A 26,489-nucleotide genomic window follows, 5' to 3' on the forward strand; every position below is an offset into this window, starting at 1 on the left:
TCCCTTGTTGCAGTAATCAGAAAATACAACTTTGTTCAACTACAGGTGTGTTCCTGATGGTCTGTGGCCAAAGAGCATTGACCAGACTGGAATTCTATACAGCAATGGAAATGAATGAGCTAGAGCAGAACACAACATCAATCTGAGACTGAGCTAAATATCAAAGGAAAGAGACTAGATTCTGAAGATTACCTACTGTAAGTGTTATGAGTTTTTTTTACAAATGGGAAACCACCAAATGTTCCTGCTAATCAGCATGAGACAGAGTGTCAGAAGACAGGTTCTAGTTTTTATATTGCCAGCAGTAGCTGTATGGACTAGGCAAGTGATTTCATCATTTGGGCCTTAGTTTTTTCATCTATTTAAAAAAGGGGTGGGGGAGATTGGACCTAATCTTTCTGAGGTGCATTATCATTCTTAAACATTCTATGATCTTATGACTGTAAAAAAATCTCAACAAATATCTTGCAAAATTTCTGTTGGGCCATTTTCAGTATATGTAAGTAGTCTATTATTTAATTTCCTTTAAAATCCAAAGCCAAACATTTATCTTCACTTAATTTATCTACCATATTACTTGGAAAGCAGAGTTACATACTAATTACGAGCATGACTTTGGAGTCAGACAAAATCAAATTGAGTTCCTTCTCTAATATTTACTAGGTAGAAGACGTTGGGGGAGTAACATAACCTCTCCAGTCTCGATTTCATCTGTAAAAAAGAAATAATAATAATGTGTACTTCATAGAGTTGTTGCAAGGGTTAAATGAGATAATGCATGTAAATTACTTAATACAGTACCAGTATATTGAAATCATACCCAATAAGTATTACTTCCATCAGAATCATAAGTTACAAGCCAGTCGCTTCCTAAGCGTTTGAGGGTTCTGTGGAAAAGAATGGGTTTATGCAAACCATGAGGCAAGTTGAACAGTTCCCCCATCAATGTACCTAATGGACCCCAGTTTCCTGAGAGATGATGTCTGTCTGCCCCTTTCCTTTTCCTACTGATCACTTTCTCCAAGCCCCCCTCCCTCATTCCCATCCAGTTGGTTCACGCTTCAGAAGACACCGCAGCATCTTTTTGCCTCTCCCTTGGTCTCTGGGTGGAGTGTGTGTGTGGAGTGTGCCGAGTACCTTAACACCTCGCTGTTCGCCCGCTGCTGCAGCGGCCCCAGCCGGCTCACAGATACTATGACTTCAACCTTGAGCTTGCTTAACGAGTATCCTCATTGGGTGTTCAATTCCCCAGGGCTTTTTTCCTGAAAAGGAATTGAAAGGCGAGTTTGCTGTTGCTTTGGCAACAACTTTCAACCTCTACCTAACTCTCCAGAATGAGAACATATCTATTAATACATTCGATAGACTGGGGAGTTGAGTTACTTAATGCAATTTTTCTTCCAAGTGCAAAACAGCTCACCTGGCTCCGTTAGCCTTTGGCGGCGCTGCGGTTAGAGGCTAGCAAAGCCGAGAGCAACTGTTGCAGGAACCTGCTGGCAGAAAAGTGAAACTGTGTGCGCAACAGGTGTATCTGCTGCAGAGAGTGCGCTTGTGAGAACGGATGGCGATTGCACACAGAAAACTCTTGCAAAGCAGGCAAGTGGGCTCACTTCTCCTTTTTCTGTGCATATCTGTGGGGGGTGCGGCGACCATCCGCTATTCGGTGGCAGAGGAGATGGAGAGTGGTTCATTTGTAGCTAACGTGGCTAAGGACTTGGGGCTGGAGGTAGGGAAGCTGGCTGCGCGCGGGGCGCGGCTCGTTTCCGAGGGCAATAAACTGCATTTCCGGCTGCACCGCAAGACAGGAGATCTGTGCGTGAAGGAGAAACTGGCTCAGGAGTCACTTTGTGGCAAAGCCGATCCATGCGTTCTGCAGTTTGAAATAGTCCTGATGGAGCCACTGGAGTCCTTTCGCGTGGAGGTCAGGGTATTTGATATCAATGACAATGCCCAGGTTTTCCTAAACAAGGAGCCTCTTTTAAAGATTCCGGAGAGCACCCCACTGGGTTCACGGTTTCCTCTGCAGAGCACGCAGGATCTGGACGTCGGCCTCAACGGTCTCCAAAACTACACCTTGAGCGCCAGTCAGTATTTCTACCTGCACACCCACTTCCACAGCCATGGGCCCAAGTATGCCGAGCTAGTGCTGGATAAACCCCTGGACAGAGAGGAGCAGCCTGAAGTCAACCTGACAATTACAGCTGTGGACGGAGGGTCTCTTCCCAAGTCTGGCACTGCCCACATCCGCGTGGAGGTTCTGGATGTCAATGATCACGTGCCCCAATTCTCTCGACTGGTGTACCGCCCTCAGGTACCGGAAAACAGTGCCAATGGTTCTTTGGTGGCTACGGTGACTGCCACCGACCTAGACGAGGGCTCCAACAAGGAGATAACTTACTCTTTAGCTCAAAACCCAGAAGTAATTCTCCAGACGTTTCAGATTGACTCTGAAACTGGAGAGGTTCGACTAAGAGGGTCCCTAGATTTTGAAGCAATTGAAACATATGACATTGACATTCAAGCTACCGACGGAAGAGGCCTCTCTGCCCACAGCAAAGTCCTGGTGGAGGTGGTGGATATTAATGACAATCCTCCTGAAGTTACAGTCTCCTCTGTGTCCAGCCCTCTCCCTGAGGACTCTCCACTACAGACAGTATTGGCCCTTTTCTCTATCAGAGACCGGGACATTCGAGTGGGAGGAAAAATCACTTGCTTCCTCAAAGAAGACCTTCCCTTTGCAGTCAAACCTACATTCAGGAATTCCTACTCACTGGTCATTGACAGAGGCATGGATCGGGAGGAGGTCTCTGGCTATAATCTCACCCTTGTTGCCATGGATACTGGACCACCCACTCTGTCCTCAGAGACTGTGATAGAGGTGCTAATATCTGACATTAATGACAATCCCCCAGTATTTCAGGAAGATTCCTACATCTTGACTGTTCGAGAGAACAGCCCTGCAGTTTTTATTGGCAAAGTCCATGCTGAGGATCTAGATTTGGATGAGAATGCCCAAATAATATGTTCTCTGCTGCCTCCAAAAAGTAGAGATCAGTCTTTACTTACATCTCCATAAATTCAGACAGTGGGAAACTCTATGCACTGAGAACTATGGATTATGAAGCCATTCAAGATTTTCAGTTTGTGGTAAAGGCAACTGATGGGGGCTTCCTGTCACTGAGTAGCCAGGTTACTGTCAGAGTGGTTGTCCTGGATGACAATGATAACTGCCCAATGATCTTGTTCCCACTGCAAAATGGCACCTTGCCCTGCAATGACCTGGTGCTTAGGTCTGCAGAGGCAGGCTACCTGGTGACTAAGGTGGTGGCTGTGGATGGTGACTCAGGTCAGAATTCCTGGCTTTCATATCATCTATTTAAGGCCACTGACCCTGGGTTATTCTCTGTTCAACAACAAAATGGGGAAATCCGTACACTGCGGCAGATATCTGAGAGAGACCCCATGATGCAGAAACTGATCGTTCTTGCTCAGGATCATGGCCAACCAGCTCTTTTTACTAATGCCTCACTTAATATCCTCCTGGTAGATGGCTTTTCTGAGCCCTATCTGCAGTTCCGGGATCCATTCAAGCATCCTACAAGGGTAAATCCATCCACTAAATATTTGGTCATTTCTCTGGCTGTGCTTTCCTTTCTCTTTCTCCTCTCTGTCACAGTGATCTTCATTACACATATCTGCCAGAAGATTAAATACAGAGAAAGGTTCACAATTCAAGAGCATTTCTATGACGACTGTAATTTCTCTACCAACCAGGTATGAGGAGGAGCCAGTGGATCCATATCCCAGCCTTGTCCCTATGAAGTGTCCTCAGCCACTGGCACTGGCAATAGTGAATTCTGGTTTCTTAAGCACCTTATGCCCAACTTCCCCTTCCCCCATGGCACTGGAGAGGTAAAAACAGAGGCTGGCTCCAGTTTACCACCAGATTCTGATAGGAATAGGTCTCGGGGGTCAGAGGGCCATGCCCAAGTAGCTGATGACTATATGTAGCCAATATTCATGTCTCCTGTGGAAGTTCATTAGTCCTGGCTCTGGATATGCTTAGTTCCATAGAGATATGTTATTTTGCCTTTAAGTTATTTTCCATTAGAAAGTTATGCATGCATAGGAACAAGAACTAGCTCCTAGTTTTTTGTTTTGTTTTTTTTTAGTTTCTGCTTTATAACAAAGTGAATCAGTCATACATATACATCTGTTCCCATATCCCTTCCCTCTTGCATCTCCCTCCCTCCCACCCTCCCTATCCCACCCCTCCAGGCGGTCACAAAGCACCCAGCTGATCTCCCTGTGCTATGCGGCTGCTTCCCACTAGCTATCTACCTTACGTTTGGTAGTGTATATATGTCCATGCCTCTCTCTCGCTTTGTCACAGCTTACCCTTCCCCCTCCCCATATCCTCAAGTCCATTCTCAAGTAGGTCTGTGTCTTTATTCCTGTTTTACCCCTAGGTTCTTCATCACATTTTTTTCCTTAAATTCCATATATGTGTTAGCATACGGTATTTGTCTTTCTCTTTCTGACTTACTTCACTCTGTATGACAGATAGCTCCTAGTTTTGATACATCAGAAAGCAATTAGGTTCAAGAAGTAGAAATATAGTTTATTGTTATTCAGAAATTGCTAGATTTGTCACCTGATGAGTAGAGATCATCTTTGAATCAACATCTTGCATACCATCATTCACAATCATGCAAATGTCTGGTAAATGGTGGTCCTCATAGATAACTGGATGGGAGGAAGGGTAAAGAAGAAGAATAAGGATTTGACTTATTTGCAAATGTAAAGGCAGATATAAGGCTAAAGAGATTCAGTTCAGGAATTAAGTTAGGTGTAGATTTCTTAATGGTTGTTGGGGACCTTAAGCAAGTCTTAAATCTCTGCTTATACACAGATATCTCATTCCTCATCAGAGAGCAGTTGTTTGAACGTAGATGAGGAAAAAAATAGAGTTGTAGATAACAAACGCTATTGAACAACTACAAAACAAAAAGATATTAAAGGAGAAAGAATGCATTAATACCAATAAAGTGGCCTTAAGAAATGATAGATTTTCATGTATTACCAGATTTGATCTTAAGCCATTTTCTCTTCTGAGCATGCTGATGTGACAACATGGAAACTAAGAAAAAGAGTTAGTTCCTAGCATATCATTCAAAAAATGAAATGGAGTAGGGATCCAAGTTAGGTTTCTTTTTGATCATCACTGTTTTGCATTTGTAAGCTATTTTAAGCTCTCTCATTCTAAAATTAAAGAAAAAAATTAGGGCCTCCCTGGTGGCGCAAGTGGTTGAGAGTCCGCCTGCCGATGCAGGGGATACGGGTTCGTGCCCCGGTCTGGGAGGATCCCATATGCCGCGGAGCGGCTGGGCCCGTGAGCCATGGCCGCTGAGCCTGCGCGTCCGGAGCCTGTGCTCCGCAACGGGGGAGGCCACAACAGTGAGAGGCCCGCATACCGCAAAAAAAAAAAAAAAAGAAAAAAAAGAAAAAAATTAAAACATTAACATATTTCAAGGATGTTATTAATACTACCAACTGTGCCTTAACTGTTTAAAAAGTTTGCTTTAATGAGTCTTTAATTATGTACCTTATTTTATACAATGTGTAAATTCAGACTCACAAGGGTGTGTCCCACACAGATAGGCACAACATTTGTAGCTGGTATTCCAAAGGTAGAACAGTACCTCTAGTTTGGGCAAATTGCTTCAATTACATATTTAACTTTGAAATGCATATAGATCTACATTTCTACTGGAAGTTTTAAGTTATAATAAGTTAAAAATTTTTATACTATATATATATATATATATATATATATATATTTATTTATTTATTTTTTTTGCGGTACGTGGGCCTCTCACTGTTGTGGCCTCTCCCGTTGCGGAGCACAGGCTCCAGACGTCCAGGCTCAGCGGCCATGGCTCACGGGCCCAGCTGCTCCACGGCATGTGGGATCTTCCCAGACCGGGGCATGAACCCGTATCCCCTGCATAGGCAGGCAGACTCTCAACCACTGCACCACCAGGGAAGCCCTATACTACATTTAAAATAATGTTTTATTTATTTATTCATTCATTATTTTTTTGGCTGCATTGGGACTTGGTTGTGGCACACGGGATCTTTCGTTGTGGCATGTGGGCTCTTTGTTGTGGTGCGCAGGCTTTTAGTTGTGGCGTGCAGGTTTTCTCTCTCTAGTCGTGGCGCACAGGCTGCAGGGTGAGTAGGCTCTAGTTTGTGGCACTCGGGCTTAGTTGACCTGCGGCATGTGGGATCTTAGTTCCCCCACCAGGGATCAAACCTGCATCCCCTGCATTGGAAGGATTCTTTACCACTGGACCACTAGGGCAGTCCCTTAAATTCCTTTTTTTTTTTTTAACATCTTTATTGGAGTATAATTGCTTTACAATGGTGTGTTAATTTCTGCTTTATAACAAAGTGAATCAGCTATACATATACATATATCCCCATATCTCTTCCCTCTTGCGTCTCCCTCCCTCCCACCCCCCCATCCCACCCCTTTAGGTGGTCACAAAGCACAGAGCTGATCTCCCTGTGCTATGTGGCTGCTTCCCACTAGCTATCTATTTTACATTTGGTAGTGTATATAAGTCCATTCCACTCTCTCACTTTGTCCCAGCTTACCCTTCCCCCTCCCCGTGTCCTCAAGTACATTCTCTAGTAGGTCTGCATCTTTATTCCTGTCCTGCCCCTAAGTTCATCAGAACCTTTTCTTTATTCCATAGATACGTGTTAGCATACAGTATTTGTTTTTCTCTTTCATCTATTCCATAGATACGTGTTAGCATACAGTATTTGTTTTTCTCTTTCAGACTTACTTCACTCTGTATGACCGACTCTGGGTCCACCCACCTCACTACAAATAACTCAATTTCATTTCTTTTTATGGCTGAGTAATATTCCATTGTATATATGTGCCATATCTTCTTTATCCATTCATCTGTTGATGGACACTTAGGTTGCTTCCATGTCTTGGCTATTGTAAATAGTGCGGCAATGCACATTGTGGTACATGACTCTTTTTGAATTATGGTCTTCTCTGGGTATATGCCCAGTAGTGGGATTGCTGGTCATATGGCAGCTCTATTTTTAGTTTCTTAAGAAACCTCCATACTGTTCTCCATAGTGGCTGTATCAATTTGCATTCCCACCAACAGTGCAAGAGGGTTCCCTTTTCTCCACGCCCTCTCCAGCATTTATTGTTTGTAGATTTTTTGATGATGGCCATTCTGACTGGTGTGAGATGATATCTCACTGTAGTTTTTTTAAAAAAATAAATTTATTTATTTTTATTTTTGGCTGTGTTGGGTCTTCGTTTCTGTGCGAGGGCTTTCTCCAGTTGTGGCGAGTGGGGGCCACTCTTCATCACGGTGCACGGGCCTCTCACTGTCACGGCCTCTCCTGTTGCGGAGCTCAGGCTTCAGACATGCAGGCTCAGTAGTTGTGGCTCACGGGCTTAGTTGCTCCACAGCATGTGGGATCTTCCCAGACCAAGGCTCGAATCCGTGTCCCCTGCATTGGCAGGCAGATTCTTAACCACTGAGCCACTAGGGAAGCTCTTCACTGTAGTTTTGATTTGCATTTCTCTAATGATTAATGATGTTGAGCATGCTTTCATTTGTTTGTTGGCAATCTGTATATCTTCTTTGGAGAAATGTCTATTTAGGTCTTCTGCCCATTTTTGGATTGGGTTGTTTGTTTTTTTGATATTGCCTTAAATTCTTTATGAGATAATTTTAGACTTAAAAAAACTGCAGGAATAGTATAGTGTTATCATATACTCTTCACCTGGCTTCCCTTAATGTTACCATCTTACATAGCCATAGCACAGTTAACAAAATTAAGAAATTAACCTTGGTACAACTCTATTAACTAAACTACAAACGTTATTCAGATTTTACCAGTTTTCTCCTACTGTCCTTTTTCTTTTCCAGGATCCAATCCAGGATCTCACAATGCATTTAGTTCCTACCATTCATCATAGTTCCTTAACCTTTTATTGTCTCTCATGACTTTGAGACTTAAAAAAATTTTTTTTCTTTTATTTTTTTATAGAGCAGGTTCTTATTAGTCATCCATTTTATACACATCAGTGTATACATGTCAATCCCAATCTCCCACTTCATCACACCAACCCCCCACCCCCAGCTGCTTTCCCCCCTTGGTGTTCATAGGTTTGTTCTCTACATCTGTGTCTCAATTTCTGCCCTGCAAACTGGTTCATCTGTACTATTTTTCTAGGTTCCACATATATATGTTAATATACGATATTTGTTTTTCTCTTTCTGACTTACTTCACTCTGTATGACAGTCTCTAGATCCATCCATGTCTCTACAAATGACCCAATTTCATTCCTTTTTATGGCTGAGTAGTATTCCATTGTACATATGTACCACATCTTCTTTATCCATTCGTCTGTCAATGGGCATTTAGGTGGCTTCCATGACCTAGCTATTGTAAATAGTGCTGCAATGAATATTGGGGTGCATGTGTCTTTTTGAATTATGGTTTTCTCTGGGTATATGCCCAGTAGTGGGATTGCTGGGTCATATGGTAATACTATTTTTAGTTTTTTAAGGAACCTCCATACTGTTCTCCATAGTGGCTGTATCAATTTACATTCCCACAAAAGGTGCAAGAGGGTTCCTTTTTCTCCACACCCTCTCCAGAATTTGGTGTTTGTAGATTTTCTGATGATGCCCATTCTGACTGGTGTGAGGTGATACCTCATTGTAGTTTTGATTTGCATTTCTCTAATAACTAGTGATGTTGACCAGCTTTTAATGTGCTTCCTGGCCATCTGTATGTCTTCTTTGGAGAAAAGTCTATTTAGGTCTTCTGACCATTTTTGGATTGGGTTGTTTGTTTTTTTAATACTGAGCTGCATGAGCTGTTTATATATCTTGGAGATTAATCCTTTGTCCAACGATTCATTTTCAAATATTTTCTCCCATTCTGAGGGCTGTCTATTCATCTCGTTTATGGTTTCCTTTGCTGTGCAAAAGCTTTTAAGTTTCATTAGGTCCTATTTGTTTATTTTTGTTTTTATTTCCATTACTCTAGGAGGTGGGTCAAAAAAGATCTTGTTGTGATTTATGTCAAAAAGTGTTCTTCCTATGTTTTCCTCTAAGAGTTTTATAGTGTCTGGCCTTACATTTAGGTCTAAAATCCATTTTGAGTTTATTTTTGTGTATGGTGTTAGGGAGTGTTCTAATTTCATTCTTTTACATGTAGCTGTCCAGTTTTCCCAGCATCACTTATTGAAGAGACTGTCTTTACTCCATTGTATATCCTTGCCTCCTTTGTCACAGATTAGTTGACCATAGGTGTGTGGGTTTATCTCTGGGCTTTCTATCTTCTTTCATTGATTTATACTTCTGTTTTTGTGCCAGTACCATATTGTCTTGAGTACTGTAGCTTTGTGGTATAGTCTGAAGTCAGGGAGTCTGATTCCTCCAGCTCTGTCTTTTCCCCTCAAGACTGCTTTGGCTATTCGGGGTCTTTTGTGTCTCCATATAAATTTTAAGATTTTTTGTTCTAGTTCTGTAAAAAATGCCACTGGTAATTTGATAGGGATTGCATTGAATCTGTAGATTGCTTTGGGTAGTACAGTCATTTTCACAATATTGATTCTTCCAATCCAAGAACATGGTATATCTCTCCATCTGTTGGTATCATCTTTAATTTCTTTTTTTTTTTTTTTTTTTTTTTTTTTTGCGGTATGCGGGCCTCTCACTGTTGTGGCCTCCCCCGTTGCGGAGCACAGGCTCCGGACGCGCAGGCTCCGGACGCGCAGGCTCAGCGGCCATGGCTCACGGGCCCAGCCGCTCCGCGGCATGTGGGATCCTCCCAGACCGGGGCACGAACCCGTATCCCCTGCATCGGCAGGCGGACTCTCAACCACTTGCGCCACCAGGGAGGCCCTCATCTTTAATTTCTTTCATCAGTGTCTTACAGTTTTCTGCATACAGGTCTTTTGTCTCCCTAGGTAGGTTTATTCCTAGGTATTTTATTCATTTTGTTCTAGTGGTAAATGGGAGTGTTTCCTTAATTTCTCTTTTAGATTTTTCATCATTAGTATATAGGAATGCAAGAGATTTCTGTGCATTAGTTTTGTATCCTGAAACTTTACCACATTCATTGATTAGCTCTAGTAGTTTTCTGGTGGCATCTTTATGATTCTCTATGTATAGTATCACGTCATCTGCAAACAGTGACAGTTTTACTTCTTCTTTTCGGATTTGGATTCCTTTTCTTTCTCTTCTCTGATTACTGTGTCTAGGACTTCCAAAACTATGTTGAATAATAGTGGTGAGAGTGGACATCCTTGTCTTGTTTCTGATCGTAGAGGAAATGCTTTCAGTTTTTCACCATTGAGAATGATGTTTGCTGTGGGTTTGTCATATATGGCCTTTATTATGTTGAGGTAGGTTCCCTCTATGCCAACTTTCTGGAGAGTTTTTACCATAAATGGGTGTTGAATTTTGTCAAAAGCTTTTTCTGCATCTATTGAGATGATCATATGGTTTTTATTCTTCAATTTGTTAATATGGTGTATCACATTGATTGATTTGCATATATTGAAGAATCCTTGCATCCCTGGAATAAATCCCACTTGATCATGGTGTATGATCCTTTTAATGTGTTGTTGGATTCTGTTTGCTAGCATTTTGTTGAGGATTTTTGCATCTATACTCTTCAGTGATATTGGTCTGTAATTTTCTTTTTTTGTAGTATCTTTTTCTGGTTTTGGTATTATGGTGATGGTGGCCCCATAGAATGAGTTTGGGAGTGTTCCTTCCTCTGCAATTTTTTGGAAGAGTTTGAGAAGGATGGGTGTTAGCTCTTTTCTAAATGTTTGATAGAATTCACCTGTGAAGCCATCTGGTCCTGGACTTTTGTTTGTTGGAAGATTTTTAATCACAGTTTCAATTTCATTACTTGTGATTGGTCTGTTCATATTTTCTATTTCTTCCTGGTTCAGTCTTGGAAGGTTATACCTCTCTAAGAACTTGTCCATTTCTTCCAGGTTGTCCATTTTATTGGCATAGAGTTGCTTGTAGTAGTCTCTTAGGATGCTTTGTATTTCTGAGATGTCTGTTGTAACTTCTCCTTTTTCATTATAATTTTATTGATTTGAGTCCTCTCCCTCTTTTTCTTGATGAGTCTGGCTGATGGTTTACCAATTTTGTTTATCTTCTCAAAGAACCAGCTTTTAGTTTTATTGATCTTTGCTATTGTTTTGTTTCTATTTCATTTATTTCTGCCCTGATCTTTATGATTTCTCTCCTTCTGCTAACTTCGCGTTTTGTTTGTTCTTCTTTCTCTAGTTACTTTAGGTGTAAGGTTAGATTGTTTATTTGAGATTTTTCTTGTTTCTTGAGGTAGGCTTGTATAGCTATAAACTTCCCTCTTAGAGCTGCTTTTGCCGCATCCCATAGTTTTTGTATCATTCTGTTTTCATTGTCATTTGTCTCTAGGTATTTTTTGATTCCCTCTTTGATTGCTTCAGTGATCTCTTCGTTATTTAGTAACATATTGTTTAGCCCGCATGTGTTTGTGTTTTTTACGTTTTTTCCCCTGTAATTGATTTCTAATCTCATAGCGTTTTGGTCAGAAAAGGTACTTGATATGATTTCAATTTTCTTAAATTTACTGAGGCTTGATCTGTAACCCAAGATGTGATCTATCCTGGAGAATGTTCCATGGGCACTTGAGAAGAAAGTGTAATCTGCTGTTTTTGGATGGAATGTCCTATAAATATCAATTAAATCTATCTGGTCTATTGTGTCATTTAAAGCTTCTGTTTCCTTATTAATTTTCTGTTTGGATGATCTGTCCATTAGTGTAAGTGAGGTGTTAAAGTCCCCCACTATTATTGTGTTACTGTCGATTTCCTCTTTTATAGCTGTTAGCACTTGCCTTATGTATTGAGGTGCTCCTTTGTTGGGTGCATTTATAATTGTTATATCTTATTCTTGGATTGATCCATTGATCATTATGTAGTGTCCTTCCTTGTCTCTTGTAACATTCTTTATTTTAAAGTCTATTTTATCTGGTATGAGTATTGTTACTCCAGCTTTCTTTTGATTTCCATTTGCATGGAATATCTTTTTCCATCCCCTCACTTTCAGTCTCTATGTGTCCCTAGGTCTGAAGTGGGTCTCTTGTAGACAGCATATATATGGGTCTTATTTTTGTATCCATTCAGCAAGCCTGTGTTTTTTGGTTGGAGCATTTAATCCATTCACGTTTAAGGTAATTATTGATATGTATGTTCCTATTACCATTTTCTTAATTGTTTGGGGTTTGGTTTTATAGGTCCTTTTCTTATGTTTCCCACTTAGACAAGTTCCTTTATTATCTTTTGTAGAGCTGGTTTGGTGGTGCTGAATTCTTTTATCTTTTGCTTGTCTGTAAAGCTTTTGATTTCTCCATCGAATGTGAATGAGATCCCTGCTGGGTAGAGTAATCTTGGTTGTAGGTTCTTCCCTTTCATCACTTTAAGTATATCATGTCACTCCCTTCTGGCTTGTAGAGTTTCTGCTGAGAAATCAGCTGTTAACCTTATGGGAGTTTCCTTGTATGTTATTTGTCATTCTTCCCTTGCTGCTTTCAATAATTTTTCTTTGTCTTTAATTTTTGCCAATTTGATTACTGTGTGTCTTGGCATGTTTCTCCTTGGGTTTATCCTGTATGGGACTCTCTGTGCTTCCTGGACTTGGGTGGAAAGAAACATTTCCTTTCCCATGTTAGGGAAGTTTTCGACTATAATCTCTTCAGATATTTTCTCAGGTCCTTTCTCTCTCTCCTCTCCTTCTGGGACCACTATAATGTGAATGTTATTGCGTTTAATGTTGTCTCAGAGGTCTCTTAGGCTGTCTTCATTTATTTTCATTCTTTTTTCTTTGTTCTGTTCTGCAGCAGTGAATTCCACCATTCTGTCTTCCAGGTCACTTATCCGTTCTTCTGCCTCAGTTATTCTGCTATTGATTCCTTCTAGTGTATTTTTCATTTCAGTTATTGTATTGTTCATCTCTGTTTGTTCTTTGATTTTTCTAGGTCTTTGTTAAACATTTCTTGCATCTTCTCGATCTTTGCCTCCATTCTTTTTCCGAGGTCCTGGATCATCTGCACCATCATTATTCTGAATTCTTTTTCTAGAATAGTGCCTATCTCCACTTCATTTAGTTGTTTTTCTGGGGGTTTATCTTGTTCCTTCATCTGGTACATAGCCTTCTGCCTTTTCATCTTGTCTATCTTTCTGTGAATGTGGTTTTCGTTCCACAGGCTGCAGGGTTGTAGTTCCTCTTGTTTCTGCTGTCTGCCCTGTGGTGGATGAGGCTATCTAAGAGGCTTGTGCAAGTTTCCTGATGGGAGGGACTGGTGGTGGGTAGAGCTGGCTGTTGCTCTGGTGCGCAGAGCTCAGTAAAACTTTAATCTGCTTGTCTGCTGATGGGTGGTACTGGGTTCCCTCCCTGTTCGTTGTTTGGCCTGAGGCAACAACACAGGAGCCTACCTGGGCTCTTTGGTGGGGCTGATGGCAGACTGTGGGAGGGCTCACGCCAGGGAGTACTTCCAAGAACTTCTGCTGCCAGTGTCCCTGTCCTCACGGTGAGACTCAGCCACCCCCCACCTCTGCAAGAGACCCTCCAACACTAGCAGGTAGGTCTGGTTCAGTCTCCTATGGGGTCACTGCTCCTTCGCTTGGGGTCTGATGCGCACACTACTTTGTGTGTGCCCTCCAAGAGTGGAGTCTGTTTCTCCCAGTCCTGTCGAAGTCCTGCAATCACATCCTGATAGCCTTCAAAGTCTGATTCTCTAGGAATTCCTCCTCCCATTGCCAGACCCCCAGGTTGGGAAGCCTGACGTGGGGCTCAGAACCTTCACTCCAGTGGGTGGACTTCTGGGGTATAAGTGTTCTCCAGTTTCTGACTCACCCACCCAGCAGTTATGGGATTTGATTTTATTGTGATTGCGCCCCTCCTACCATCTCATTGTGGCTTCTCCTTTGTCCTTGGTTGTCGGGTATCTTTTTTGGTGAGTTGCAGTGTCTTTCTGTTAATGACTGTTCAGCAGTTAGTTGTGATTCTGGTGTTCTTGCAAGAGGAAGTGACAGCATGTCCTTCTACTCCGCCGTCTTGAACCAATCTCCAACTTTTGAGACTTTTGAAGAGCACTGGTCAGTTATTTGTAAAATGTCCCTCAATTTTTTTCCCCAGTTTTATTGAGGTATAATTGACATATGGCACTGTTTAAATTTAGGGTGTACAGCATATATTGTGAGATGATTACCACAGTAAGCTTATAGTTAACAAACATGTCCCTCAACTTGACACTGTCTTTGTTTTCTCATAATTAGATTGATGTTATGCATTACTGGGAAGAATATCACAGAAATGATACTGTGGCCTTCTGAATGCATCGTATCAGAGGGGTACATGATGTCAAAATGTCTTATCTGGTGATGTTAATTTATTTTGGTAAAAAAACAAAATTTACTATGTTAACCATTTTTAAGTGTACAGTTCAATAGTGTTAAAGTGATGTTAATCTTGATCACTTGGTTAAGATAATATCTGTCAAGTTTCTTTACTGTAATGTTACTGTTTTTCCCTTTGTAATTAATAGCTGGGGAGAGACACTTTGAAACTATGCAAATACAATGTTTCTGCTTTAGGGACTTCCCTGGTGGTCCAGTGGTTAAGACTCCACATTCCCAATACAGGGGGCCCAGGTTCAATCCCTGATCAGGGAACTAGATCCCACATGCCACAACTAAAGATCCCCCAACCCTCAACTAAAGAAATAAAGGAAAGATCCTGAATGCCGCATGGAAGATTCCCGTGTGCCACAACCAAAACCCGGTGCAGCCAAATAAGTAAATAAACATTAAACAAACAAAATAATGTTTTTGCTTTAACTTTTGACCAGAAATTTTAGTATCCACTGTGGGCTATTTTCTGTGGCAATTAATACTGTGGCAGTGAATGGTGATTTTCTATTTCTGATTCCTTTTACATTAATTGAAATTCTTTAAAGAATGCTTGTCACTTCTCCCACATTTATTATTTACTTATTTCTTTATATATGGATTCATGGACATTTACTTTATTATTTGGACTATAATCCAATGTTACCGTTATATTGCTGAGCAAACTCTTTTATCTGGGATGAAGAGGAGATTTTTAAGCCTGGAATTATACACATAGAACACAACTTGTTCAAAATTAGTATTTCCTTGTAATACTATGTTACATTATCTTAAGCAAGCATAAATTTCTTTCACTTGTTAAGGTTTATCTATAATGTTTTAACTTTAAATGAAAATTCCATTAACTTGATTTTAAATTTCCATTAGTTATAAAACTATTAGATATTAAACTATGAAAATTTAAAATTTTATTATGTAGACCTATTTATATATTTATAAGCTAAGTATAACAGAGATGTCATTTAATGCTGTACTTTAAATTTTTTTTTAATTTTAAATTTTCAAATTAAAAAAAATTTATATTTTATTTTTGGCTGCATTGGGTCTTTGCTGCACATGGGCTTTCCCTAGTTGTGGCGAGCAGGGACTGCTCTTTGTTGAGGTGCGTGGGCTTCTCACTGTGGTGGCTTCTCTTGTGGAGCATGGGTTCTAGGCATATGGGCTTCAGTAGTTGTGGCACACAGGCTCAGCAGTTGTGGCACACAGGCTTAGTTGCTCCACAGCATGTGGGATCTTCCCGGACCAGGGCTCGACCTCTGTCCCCTGCATTGGCAGGTGGATTCTTAACCACTGTACCACCAGGGAACTCCTAGGTGTCATTTAAACATAGATTTAGATGCTGAAATTAGAGATATATGCAAAATGGAATTGGTCTCTTTGGTTTTATTTAATAATTCTACCAAAAATAACTATGTATATTGCTTTCTCTGTGACTGTGCTTTTTGTTGTTTTATATTTGAAGATGAACCTGTCTCATTCTTGGAAGCAGAATTTATCCAGATAATTGTCTCATATAAAGGTCTATTTTCTATAGAGCTGAATATCAAATAGGTCATTAATCACACATCCACTCTTCAGCCCAAAATTTGACCTCATTTCCAAATCTATGTAACACTTTTTATATTATTAAAGTATCAGTTGTGTTTATATAACACTGAAACAATATTAAAACGTAATAATAGGGGGCAGAGTCAAGATGGCGTACTAGGAGGATGTGGAAGTCATGTCTCCTCACAACTAGGGCACCTACCAGGCATTTGTGGGGGACCACAGACACCTAAGGGGACAGGAGGAACCCCCAGCGACAAGGTAGGACATGGGGCATGGGGGGAGTGAAGGGGGAGGAGAAGTGGAGGCAGGACAGGACTGGTGCCCCTGGGGCTGGCTGGGGGAGGGGAAGGGATCCCACACTGGAAGGGGGAAATTGGGGAACCATTGGGAGGGCAGAGGAGCAAAAGGGAGTAGGGCCAGGTTTCTGGGCCCCCAGGAACCTGCTGAGATCCTGGGCCTGATCCTCTGCCCATGGAGGCCCCCTCCAGCCATGTGGGTCCTGAAGGAGTGGGAGGGAGGGAAGGGGGAGCAAAAGTAGAGGCTGGACCTTTGGGACCAGCACCCCTGAGGAGTGGCTTGGGGAGGGGAGGAGTTCCTACACCCAGAGGGACCCACCTGTGGTTAGGGGTCCAGCAGGATGGGGGAGATGGTGGGGGAGGGGCAAGAAGGAACAGAAGGGAACCCGGCCAGTGCTTTCCCAGTCCACTTAGGCACTGGGGAGCCTGTTGGGTTCCTGGGCCTAATCCTTTGCTCTCGGAGCCTCCCTCCTGCCATGCAGAACCCAAGTCCCACCCCTACACCCCCATGCATGGCCCTACCTCTACACTCACAGACCTAAAGTGCTGGGCCTAAACCCCACCCACACACCCTCACTCAGGGCCCTATCTCCAAACTCTGGAACCCCACACTCCAGAGGCCCTCCTTTCCACATGCTGCCTCTCCCCTTCTGTGCGCAGGTCCTAAGCAGAGGCCGAGCCCATGCTTGAACGTCGCCCTGCCTAGGCCCCGCCCCATGCTCCAACATCACCCCACCAGCCTAGGTCCTGCCCCACCCTAAACCCCGCCCCTAAATTCCACCCCCGCCTAAACTCTGCCCCCATAGCCAAGACATTTTTTTTTCCCTCTTTTAGATTGGGGTTCTGTTTTACCTAGCTGATTCATTGTTGTTGATTCTTTTATATTTTTATTTTTCCTAATATTTTATTTTTCTAATTTTATTTTATTCTTTATACTTTGTTATTGTTCTCTCCTTTTGGCTTGTTCCCCCCCCCCCATTTTTTTCTTTTTTCTGTTGTGGTTTTATTTTACCTTGTTGCAGTTGTTTCAATTATAGTTTTATTTTTCCTAATATATTTTTTATTTTTCTAATTTTATTTTGTTTTTTATTCTTTGATATTGTACTGTTCCTTTTTTCCTTTTTTCACCATGCCATGAGCTTGCGAGATCTTGGTTCCCAGGCTACAGGTCATGCCGAGTTCCTGTGGTGGGAGCTCCAAGTCCAAACCACTGGACTAACAGAGAAGAGAACCTCAGACCCCAGGTAATATTAATCAGAGTGAGGCCTCCTGGAGGTCCTCGTCTCAGCACCAAGACCCTGCTCTATTCAACTGCCTGCAAACTCCAGTGCTGGAGGTCTCAGGCCAAACAACCAGTAAGACAGGAATACAGCACCACCCATCAAAAAGAAAAAAAAACCATGAAACGACAAAAAAAGTATATTACAGACAAAGGAGCAAGGTAAAAACCTACAAGACCAAATAAATGAAGACAAAACAGGCAACCTACCTGAAAAAGAATTCAGAGTAATGATAGTAAAGATGTTCCAAAATCTCGGAAACAGAATGGAGAAAATACAAGAAACATTTAACAAGGATCTAGAAGAACCAAAGATCAAACAAACAGTGATGAACAACACAATTACTGAAATTAAAAATACTCTAGAAGGAATCAATAAATAGCAGAATAACTGAGGCAGAAGAACGGATATGTGAGCTGCAAGATAAAATAGTGGAAATAACTGCCAGAGAGCAGAATAAAGAAAAAAGAATGAGAAGAATTGAGGACAATCTCAGAGACCTCTGGGACAACATTAAATACACCATTTGAACTATAGGGGTCCCAGAAGAAGAAGAGAAAAAGAAAGAGGTTGAGAAAACATTTGAAGAGAATATAGTTGAAAACTTCCCTAACATAGGAAAGGAAATAGTCAATCAAGTCCAGAAGGCACAGAGAGTACCATACAGGATAAACCCAAAGAGAAACATGCCAAGACACATATTAATGAAACTATCAAAAATTAAACACAAAGAAAAAATATTAAAAGCAGCAAGGGAAAAGCAACAAATAACATAGAAGGGAATCCCCATAAGGTTAACAGCTGATTTTTCAACAGAAACTCTGCAAGCCAGAAGGGAGTGGCAGGACATATTATAAGTGATGGAAGGGAAAAACCTACAACCAAGATTACTCTACCCAGCAAGGATCTCATTCAGATTCGATCGAGAAATTAAAACCTTTACAGACAAGCAAAAGTTAAGAGAATTCAGGACCACCAAACCAGCTTTACAACAATGCTAAAGGAATTTCTCTAGGCAGAAAACACAAGAGAAGGAAAAGACCTACAAAAACAAACCCAAAACAATTAAGAAAATGGTAATAGGAACGTACATATCGATAACTACCTTAAATGTAAATGAATTAAATGCTCCAACCAAAAGACATAGACTGCCTTCATGGATACAAAAACAAGACCCATACATATGCTGTCTACAAGAGACCCACTTCAGACCTAGGGACACATACAGCTTAAAGTGACGGGATGGAAAAAGATATTCCATGCAAGTGGAAATCAAAAGAAAGCTGGAGTAGCAATCCTCATATCAGACAAAATAGACTTTAAAACAAAGACTATTACAAAAGACAAAGAAGGACACTACATAATGATCAAGGGATCAATCCAAGAAGAAGATATAACAATTGTAAATGTTTATGCACCCAACATAGGAGCACCTCAGTACATAAGGCAAATGCTAAAAGCCATAAAAGGCAAAATCAACAGTATCACAATCATAGTAGGGGACTTTAACACCCCACTTTCACCAATGGACAGATCATCCAAAATGAAAATAAATAAGGAAACACAAGCTTTAAATGATACATTAAACAAGATGGACTTAACTGATATTTATAGGACATTCCATCCAAAAAGAACAGAATACACTTTCTTCTCAAGTGCTCATGGAACATTCTCCAGGATAGAGCATATTTTGGATCACAAATCAAGCCTTGGTAAGTTTAAGAAAATTGAAATCATATCAATTATCTTTTCTGACCACAACGCTATGAGACTAGATATCAATTATAGGAAAAAAACTGTAAGAAATACAGACACATGGAGGCTAAACAATATGCTACTAAATAACCAAGAAATCACTGAAGAAATCAAAGAGGAAATAAAAAAATACCTAGAAACGAATGACTGACAATGAAAACATAACAACCCAAAACCTATGGGATGCAGCAAAAGCAGTTCTATGAGGGGAAGTTTATAGCAATACAATCCTACCTCAAGAAACAAGAAACATCTCAAATAAACAAGTAACCTTACACCTAAAGCAATTAGAGAAAAAAGAACAACCCCCCCCCCAACGTTAGCAGACAGGAAGAAATCATAATGTTCAGATCAGAAATAAATGAAAAAGAAATGAAGGAAACAATAGCAAAGATCAATAAAACTGAAAGCTGGTTCTTTGAGAAGATAAACAAAATTGATAAACCATTAGCCAGACTCATCATGAATAAAAGGGAGAAGACTCAAATCAACAGAATTAGAAAAGAAAAAGAAGTAACAACTGACACTGCAGAAATACAAAAGATCATGAGAGGTTACTACAAGCAACTATATGCAAATAAAATGGACCACCTGGAAGAACTGGACAAACTATTAGAAAAGCACAACCTTCTGAGACTGAACTAGGAAGAAACAGAAAATATAAACAGACCAATCACAAGCACTGAAATTGAGACTGTGATTAAATATCTTCCAACAGACAAAAGCCAAGGACCAGATGGCTTCACAGGCGAATTATATCAAATATTTAGAGAAGAGCTAACACCTATGCTTCTCAAACTCTTCCAAAATATAGCAGAGGGAGGAACACTCCCAAACTCATTCTACAAGGCCACCATCATCCTGATACCAAAACCAGACAAAGATGTCCCCCCCCAAAAAAAACTATAGGCCAGTATCTCTGATGAACATAGATGCAAAAATCCTCAACAGAATATTAGCAAACAGAATCCAACAGCACATTAAAAGGATCATACAGTATGATCAAGTGGGGTTTATATCCCAGGAATGCAAGCGTTCTTCAATATACACAAATCAATCAATGTGATACACCATATTAACAAATGGAAGGATAAAAACCATATGGTAATCTCAAAAGATGCAGAAAAAGCTTTTGACAAAATTCAACAACCATTTATGATAAAAACTCTCCAGAAAGTAGGCATAGAGGGAACCTACTTCAACATAATAAAGGCCATATGCGATAAACCCACAGCAAACATCATTCTCAATGGTGAAAAACTGAAACCATTTCCTCTAAGATCAGGAACAAGAAAAGGTTGCCCATTCTCACCACTATTAACATAGTGTTGGAAGTTTTAGCCACAGCGATCAGAGAAGAAAAAGAAATAAAAGGAATGCAAATCTGAAAAGAAGAAGTAAAACTGTCACTGTTTGCAGATGACATGATACTATATATAGAGAACCCTAAAGATGCTACCAGAAAACTACTAGAGCTAATGAATGAATTTGGTAAAGTAGCAGGATACAAAATTAATGCACAGAAATCTCTTGCATTCCTATATATTAATGATGAAAATCTGAAAGAGAAATTAAGGAAACATTCCATTTACCATTGCAACAAAAAGAATAAAATACCTAGGAATAAACCCTACCTAAGGAGACAAAGGACCTTTATGCAGAAAACTATAAGACACTGATGAAAGAAATTAAAGATGACACAAACAGATGGAGAGATATACCATGTTCTTGGATTGGAAGAATCAACATTGTAAAAATGACTATACTACCCAAAGCAATCTACAGATTCAATGCAATCCCTATCGAACTACCAATGGAATTTTTCACAAAACTAGAACAAAAAATTTCACGATTTATATGGAAACACAGAAGACCCCAAATAGCCAAAGCAATCTTGAGAAAGAAAAACAGAGCTGGAGGAATCAGGCTCCTAGACTTCAGAATATACTACAAAGCTACAGTAATCAAGACAGTATGGTACTGGCACAAAAATAGAAATATAGATCAATGGAATAGGATAGAAAGCCCAGAGATAAACCCAGGCACATATGGTCACCTTATTTTTGATAAAGGAGGCAAGAATATACAATGGAGGAAAGACAGCCTCTTCAATAAGTGGTGCTGGGAAAACTGGACAGCCACATGTAAAAGAATGAGATTAGAACACTCCCTAACACCATACACAAAAATAAACTCAAAGTGGATTAAAAACCTAAATATAAGACCAGACATTATAAAACTCTTAGAGGAAAACATAGGCAGAACAGTCTATGACATAAATCACAGCAAGATCCTTTTTGACCCGCCTCCTAGAGAAATGGAAATAAAAACAAAAATAAACAAATGGGACCTAATGAAACTTAAAAGCTTTTGCACAGCAAAGGAAAACATAAACAAGACGAAAAGACAGCACTCAGAATGGGAGAAAATATTTGCCAAGGAAGCAACTGACAAAGGATTAATCTCCAAAATATACAAGCAGCTCATGCAGCTCAATATGAAAAAAACACCCAATCCATAAATGGGCAGAAAAACTAAACAGACATTTCTCCAAAGAAGATACACAGATTGCCAACAAACACATGAAAATAATGCTCAATGTCACTAATCATTAACAAAATGCAGATCAAAACTACAATGAGGTATCACCTCACACCAGTCAGCATGGCCATCATCAAAAAATCTACAAACAATAAATGCTGGAGAGGGTTTGGAGAAAAGGGAACCCTCTTACACTGTTGGTGGGAATGTAAATTGATACAGCCACTATGGAAAACAGTATGGAAGTTTCTTAAGAAACTAAAAATAGAGCTACCATATGACCCAGCAATCCCACTACTGGGCATATACCCTGAGAAAACCATAATTCAAAAAGAATCATGTACGACAATGTTCATTGCAGCACTATTTACAATAGCCAGGACATGGAAGCAACCTAAGTGTCCATCAACAGATGAATGGATAAAGAAGATGTGGCACATATATACATGGAATATTACTCAGCCATAAAAAGAAATGAAACTGAGTTATTTGTAGTGAGGTGGATGGACCCATAGTCTGTCATAAAGAGTGAAGTAAGTTTGAAAGAGAAAAACAAATACTGTATGCTAACACATATCTATGGAATCTTAAAAAAAAGAGAAAAGGTTCTGATGAACCTAGGGGCAGGACAGGAATAAAGACACAGGCATAGAGAATAGACTTGAGGCGATGGGGAGGGGCAAGGGTAAGTTGGGATGAAGTGAGAGAGTAACATTTACATATATACACTACCAAACGTAAAATAGATAGCTAGTGGGAAGCAGCTGCATAGCACAGGGAGATCAGCTCAGTGCTCTGCGACCACCTAGAGGGGTGGGATAATGAGGGTGGGAGGGAGACGCAAGAGGGAGGAGATATGGGGATATACGTATGCATATAGCTGATTCACTTTGTTATACAACAGAAACTAACACAACATTGTAAAGCAATTATACTCCAATAAAGATGTTAAAGGAAAAAAATATAAAAATAAAAAGTAAAAATAACAAGGGTTTTCTGTTTCAGTTGGTGAAGCAAACTTATGGTTGTATGTACCATGCTTTGCTCTAAACCACACAGATAATAGATAAACTTTTAAAATAGAAAAATTTTAACTGCAAAACCCAGAAATGAAACAGACATAAAATGATGAGCAGGGATGAAATTCTTGCATTTCTGAGCTGCCAGATCAGATGGTGGCATTGGTTCCCATTAGTTTGGCTGCTATGGGGTATCAAGAACAAAAGGTTCTCCATGAAAGATAGAGAATAAAAGCCAGGGTCATTGCTTAGAGCCAGGAGCTGGGATGGGCCTGTCTTGTTCATGGAAAAAGGTTAAAAAACCACCAAAAGATTCCTGAAGTTATACACTGTAGTATGTTTCAGACCTATGGCAGCTAGAAGGCACAGACTATGTACTAAACCTTATAGCTAACAGGCTGAAGGACGTCAACTGTACTATTTTGGATCAGAAGCCCAAGTCACTATTACAAGACCTGATTCTAGAGCATATCTGGGTGGCCTAGGAGGTGAACATCAGTGGGGAGAGGAAGGAAAGAGAATTATATTTTTTAAAAAGTACTATTCAAAATAAAACAATTAAAAAGACACTTGTGAAGATGAATTTGGGATTATACCCACAAAATGGGCAATAAATTATGGAAGAAATAAAACATGAGACTGAAATAAAACAAAACTAGATGGATATATACAGAGCCTACTAGAAATTTTAGAAACAAAACATAGTCATGTAATAAAACTTCAGTAGATGGTATAAAATTTAGTCTGGGAGCTATTGAAGAACAAATTAGTAAATTTGTATATAACTATGGGATTCACCAATAACAGAACAAAAAGTTACAAACCACCCCAAAACTTAGTGGCATGAAACAACCATTTTACTTTTCTCATGGACTCTGAGTGAGGGATGCAGTGAGGGCACAGTGAGGATGGATGGGCTGTTTCTGATCTGTTTTCTGAGGCCTCACATAGAAAGGCTAAAAGATGGGGTTGACATGGTAACTATGGGCTAGTATCATCTGGACGTGATTTCCCTTACATCACTGACGTTGGCAGTCAACCAGAATACTTGCACGTGCCCTCTCTATATGGCCTGGGCTTCTTTGCAACATGGCGGCTGGGGTCCAAGAGCAAATATTGCTTTCATTATACTTTGTTGACTTTGATCAAGCAGCCAGAGACCAGATTCAAGGCGAAGGGACATAGGTCTTACCTCTTGAATACAGGAGTGTCATAAAATCTTGGACCAAAGTTTTAAACCAGCCACAGAAAACATAGAACATAGATTGAAAAACCCTAATATATGTTCAATAAAAGATATAGAAAAAGAGAATAGAGGGAAAGGCAGAAAGAGAAAAGATAATATTGATTCTGGTTCTTGCCAAGATGGAAAATTAGCATGGGCTGCAAAAATCCTATTCCAAGATCACAGATCAAAACATTACGAACCTCTCAACAAAGAAAAGCCCAGGACCAGTTGGTTTAATGGATGAATTCCACCAAACATTTAAAGATAATTAATACCAATCTTTCTTAAACTCTTTCAGAAAAATAGAGAACATCTTCAAACTTATTTTATGAGGCCAGCATCACCCTGTTACCAAAGCCAAGACACCACAAGAAAAGAAGACTGCAAGCCAATATCCCTGACGAATATAGATGCAAATACCCTCAACAAAATACTAGCAAACCAAATTTAATGGCACATTAAAAATAATTATACAGCATGACCAAATGGGATTTACCTCTGGGTTGCAAGGATGCTTCAACATATGCGAATCATGTGGTATAGTACAGGAACAGAAGGAAGGACAAAAATCACATGATCATCCTAACAGATGCAGAGAAAGCATTTGACAAAATTTAACATGCTTTTATGATAAAAAGTCTCAACAAATTAAGTATATAAGGAACTTACCTCAGTACAGTAAAGGTCATATATGAAAAGCCCACAGCTAACATCATGCAAAATGATGAAAAGCTGAAAGCTTTTCCTCTAAGATCAGGAATAAGGCAAAGATGTCCACTCTCACCACTTTATTAAATATAGTACTGGAAGTCCTAGCCAAGACAATTTGGTAAAAAAATAAGAAATAAAAGGCATTCAAATCAGAAAGAAGTAAAATTATCTCTGTTTGCAGATGACATGATCTTATGTATAGAAAGCCCTAGAGACTCCACATAAAAAAAAATGTTAGAACTAATAAATGAAATCAGTAAAGTTGCTGGATACAAAATTAATGTACAAAAATCAGTTGCATTTCTATATGCTAACAAACTATCTGAAAAGGAAATGAAGAAAACAATACCACTTACGTTAGCATCAAAAATAATAAAATACTTAAGGGTAAACTTAACAAGGAGGCAAAAGACTTACACATGGAAAACTGTAAAACGCAATTGAAAAAAAATCAAAACAACACAAATAAATGGAAAAACACCTGGTGTTCATGTATGGGAAAATCAATATTTTTAAAACGTCCATTTTACCTAAAGTAATCTACAGATTCAATATAGACCTATCAAAATCCTAATAGCATTTTTTCAGAAATACAGAATCCTAAAATTAACATGGAACCACAAAACACCCCAAGTAGCCAGAGCAATTTTGAGCAGGAAAAATAAAACTGGAGGCATCCTGATTTCAAAATATAGTTCAAAGCCACAGTAATGGAAACAGTGTGATACTGGCATAAAAACAGATGTATTAACCAATAGAACAGAACAGAGAACCCAGAAAAAAAACTATTTATACATGGTCAATTGATCTTTGACAAGGGTGCCAAGAATACTCAATGGGGAAAGGACAGTCTCTTCAAGAAACGGTGCTGGGAAAACTGGATATCCACATGCAAAAGAATGAAATTGGGACCTCATATTACACCACTAAAAAATTACCTCAAAACGGGTAAAGACTTAAATATAAGAACTGAACTAGAACTCCTAGAAGAAAACCTAGGGAAAAGCTTCCTGACATTGGCCTTGGCAATGATTTCTTGGATAAAATACCAAAAGCAAAGGCAGTGTGGGGACTTGAATCATAAACAGTTAACTACATGATATAAAGCTTTCCCTAAATGATAGGAGTGGCTCACTGTGATTTATGCTGAAAACCTTTCCTTTCTGGAGTCTGGAATTTTGGCCCAAGACAGGTAGAGGGTAGCTAAATGACCAGCCCCAGTAAAAACCTTGGTCTCTGAGTTTCTAATGAGCTTCTCTGGTAGACAGCATTTCCCACATGTTGTCATAGTTCATCACTGGAGGAATCAAGTGTGGCCTGTGTAACTCCACAGGGAGAGAATTTTTAGAAACTTGTGCCTGATTTCCTCCAGACTTCACCCATGTCCCTTTACTCTTTGCTGATTTAGCTTTGTTTTCTTTTTTGTTCTAATATCTCTTAGTTGTAAGTAAAACTGTATGCTGAGTCCTGCGACTCCTACTAGCAAATCATCAAAGGGTGATCTTGGGGGTACCTGATGCACCCCTCAACTCATTTTATGATACTAAAACTGGTCAAGAGAAATAAAAAAGAAAAAT

At 39.9% G+C, this 26,489-nt stretch overlaps 1 protein-coding gene across 1 annotated transcript; it reads left to right on the forward strand.

Annotated features, from left to right (window-relative positions):
- The first annotated feature begins 1,561 nt into the window (after positions 1–1,561).
- Positions 1,562–4,011, forward strand: PCDHB1 (protocadherin beta 1). The gene is given in 2 exon segments (XM_060092020.1): positions 1,562–3,050; positions 3,053–4,011. Coding segments are annotated over 2 exon segments (2,448 nt in total).
- Positions 4,012–26,489: the final 22,478 nt, after the last annotated feature.

Source organism: Mesoplodon densirostris, chromosome 3 (genome assembly GCF_025265405.1).
Source record: "Mesoplodon densirostris isolate mMesDen1 chromosome 3, mMesDen1 primary haplotype, whole genome shotgun sequence".
NCBI classification, from domain to species: domain Eukaryota; kingdom Metazoa; phylum Chordata; class Mammalia; order Artiodactyla; family Ziphiidae; genus Mesoplodon; species Mesoplodon densirostris.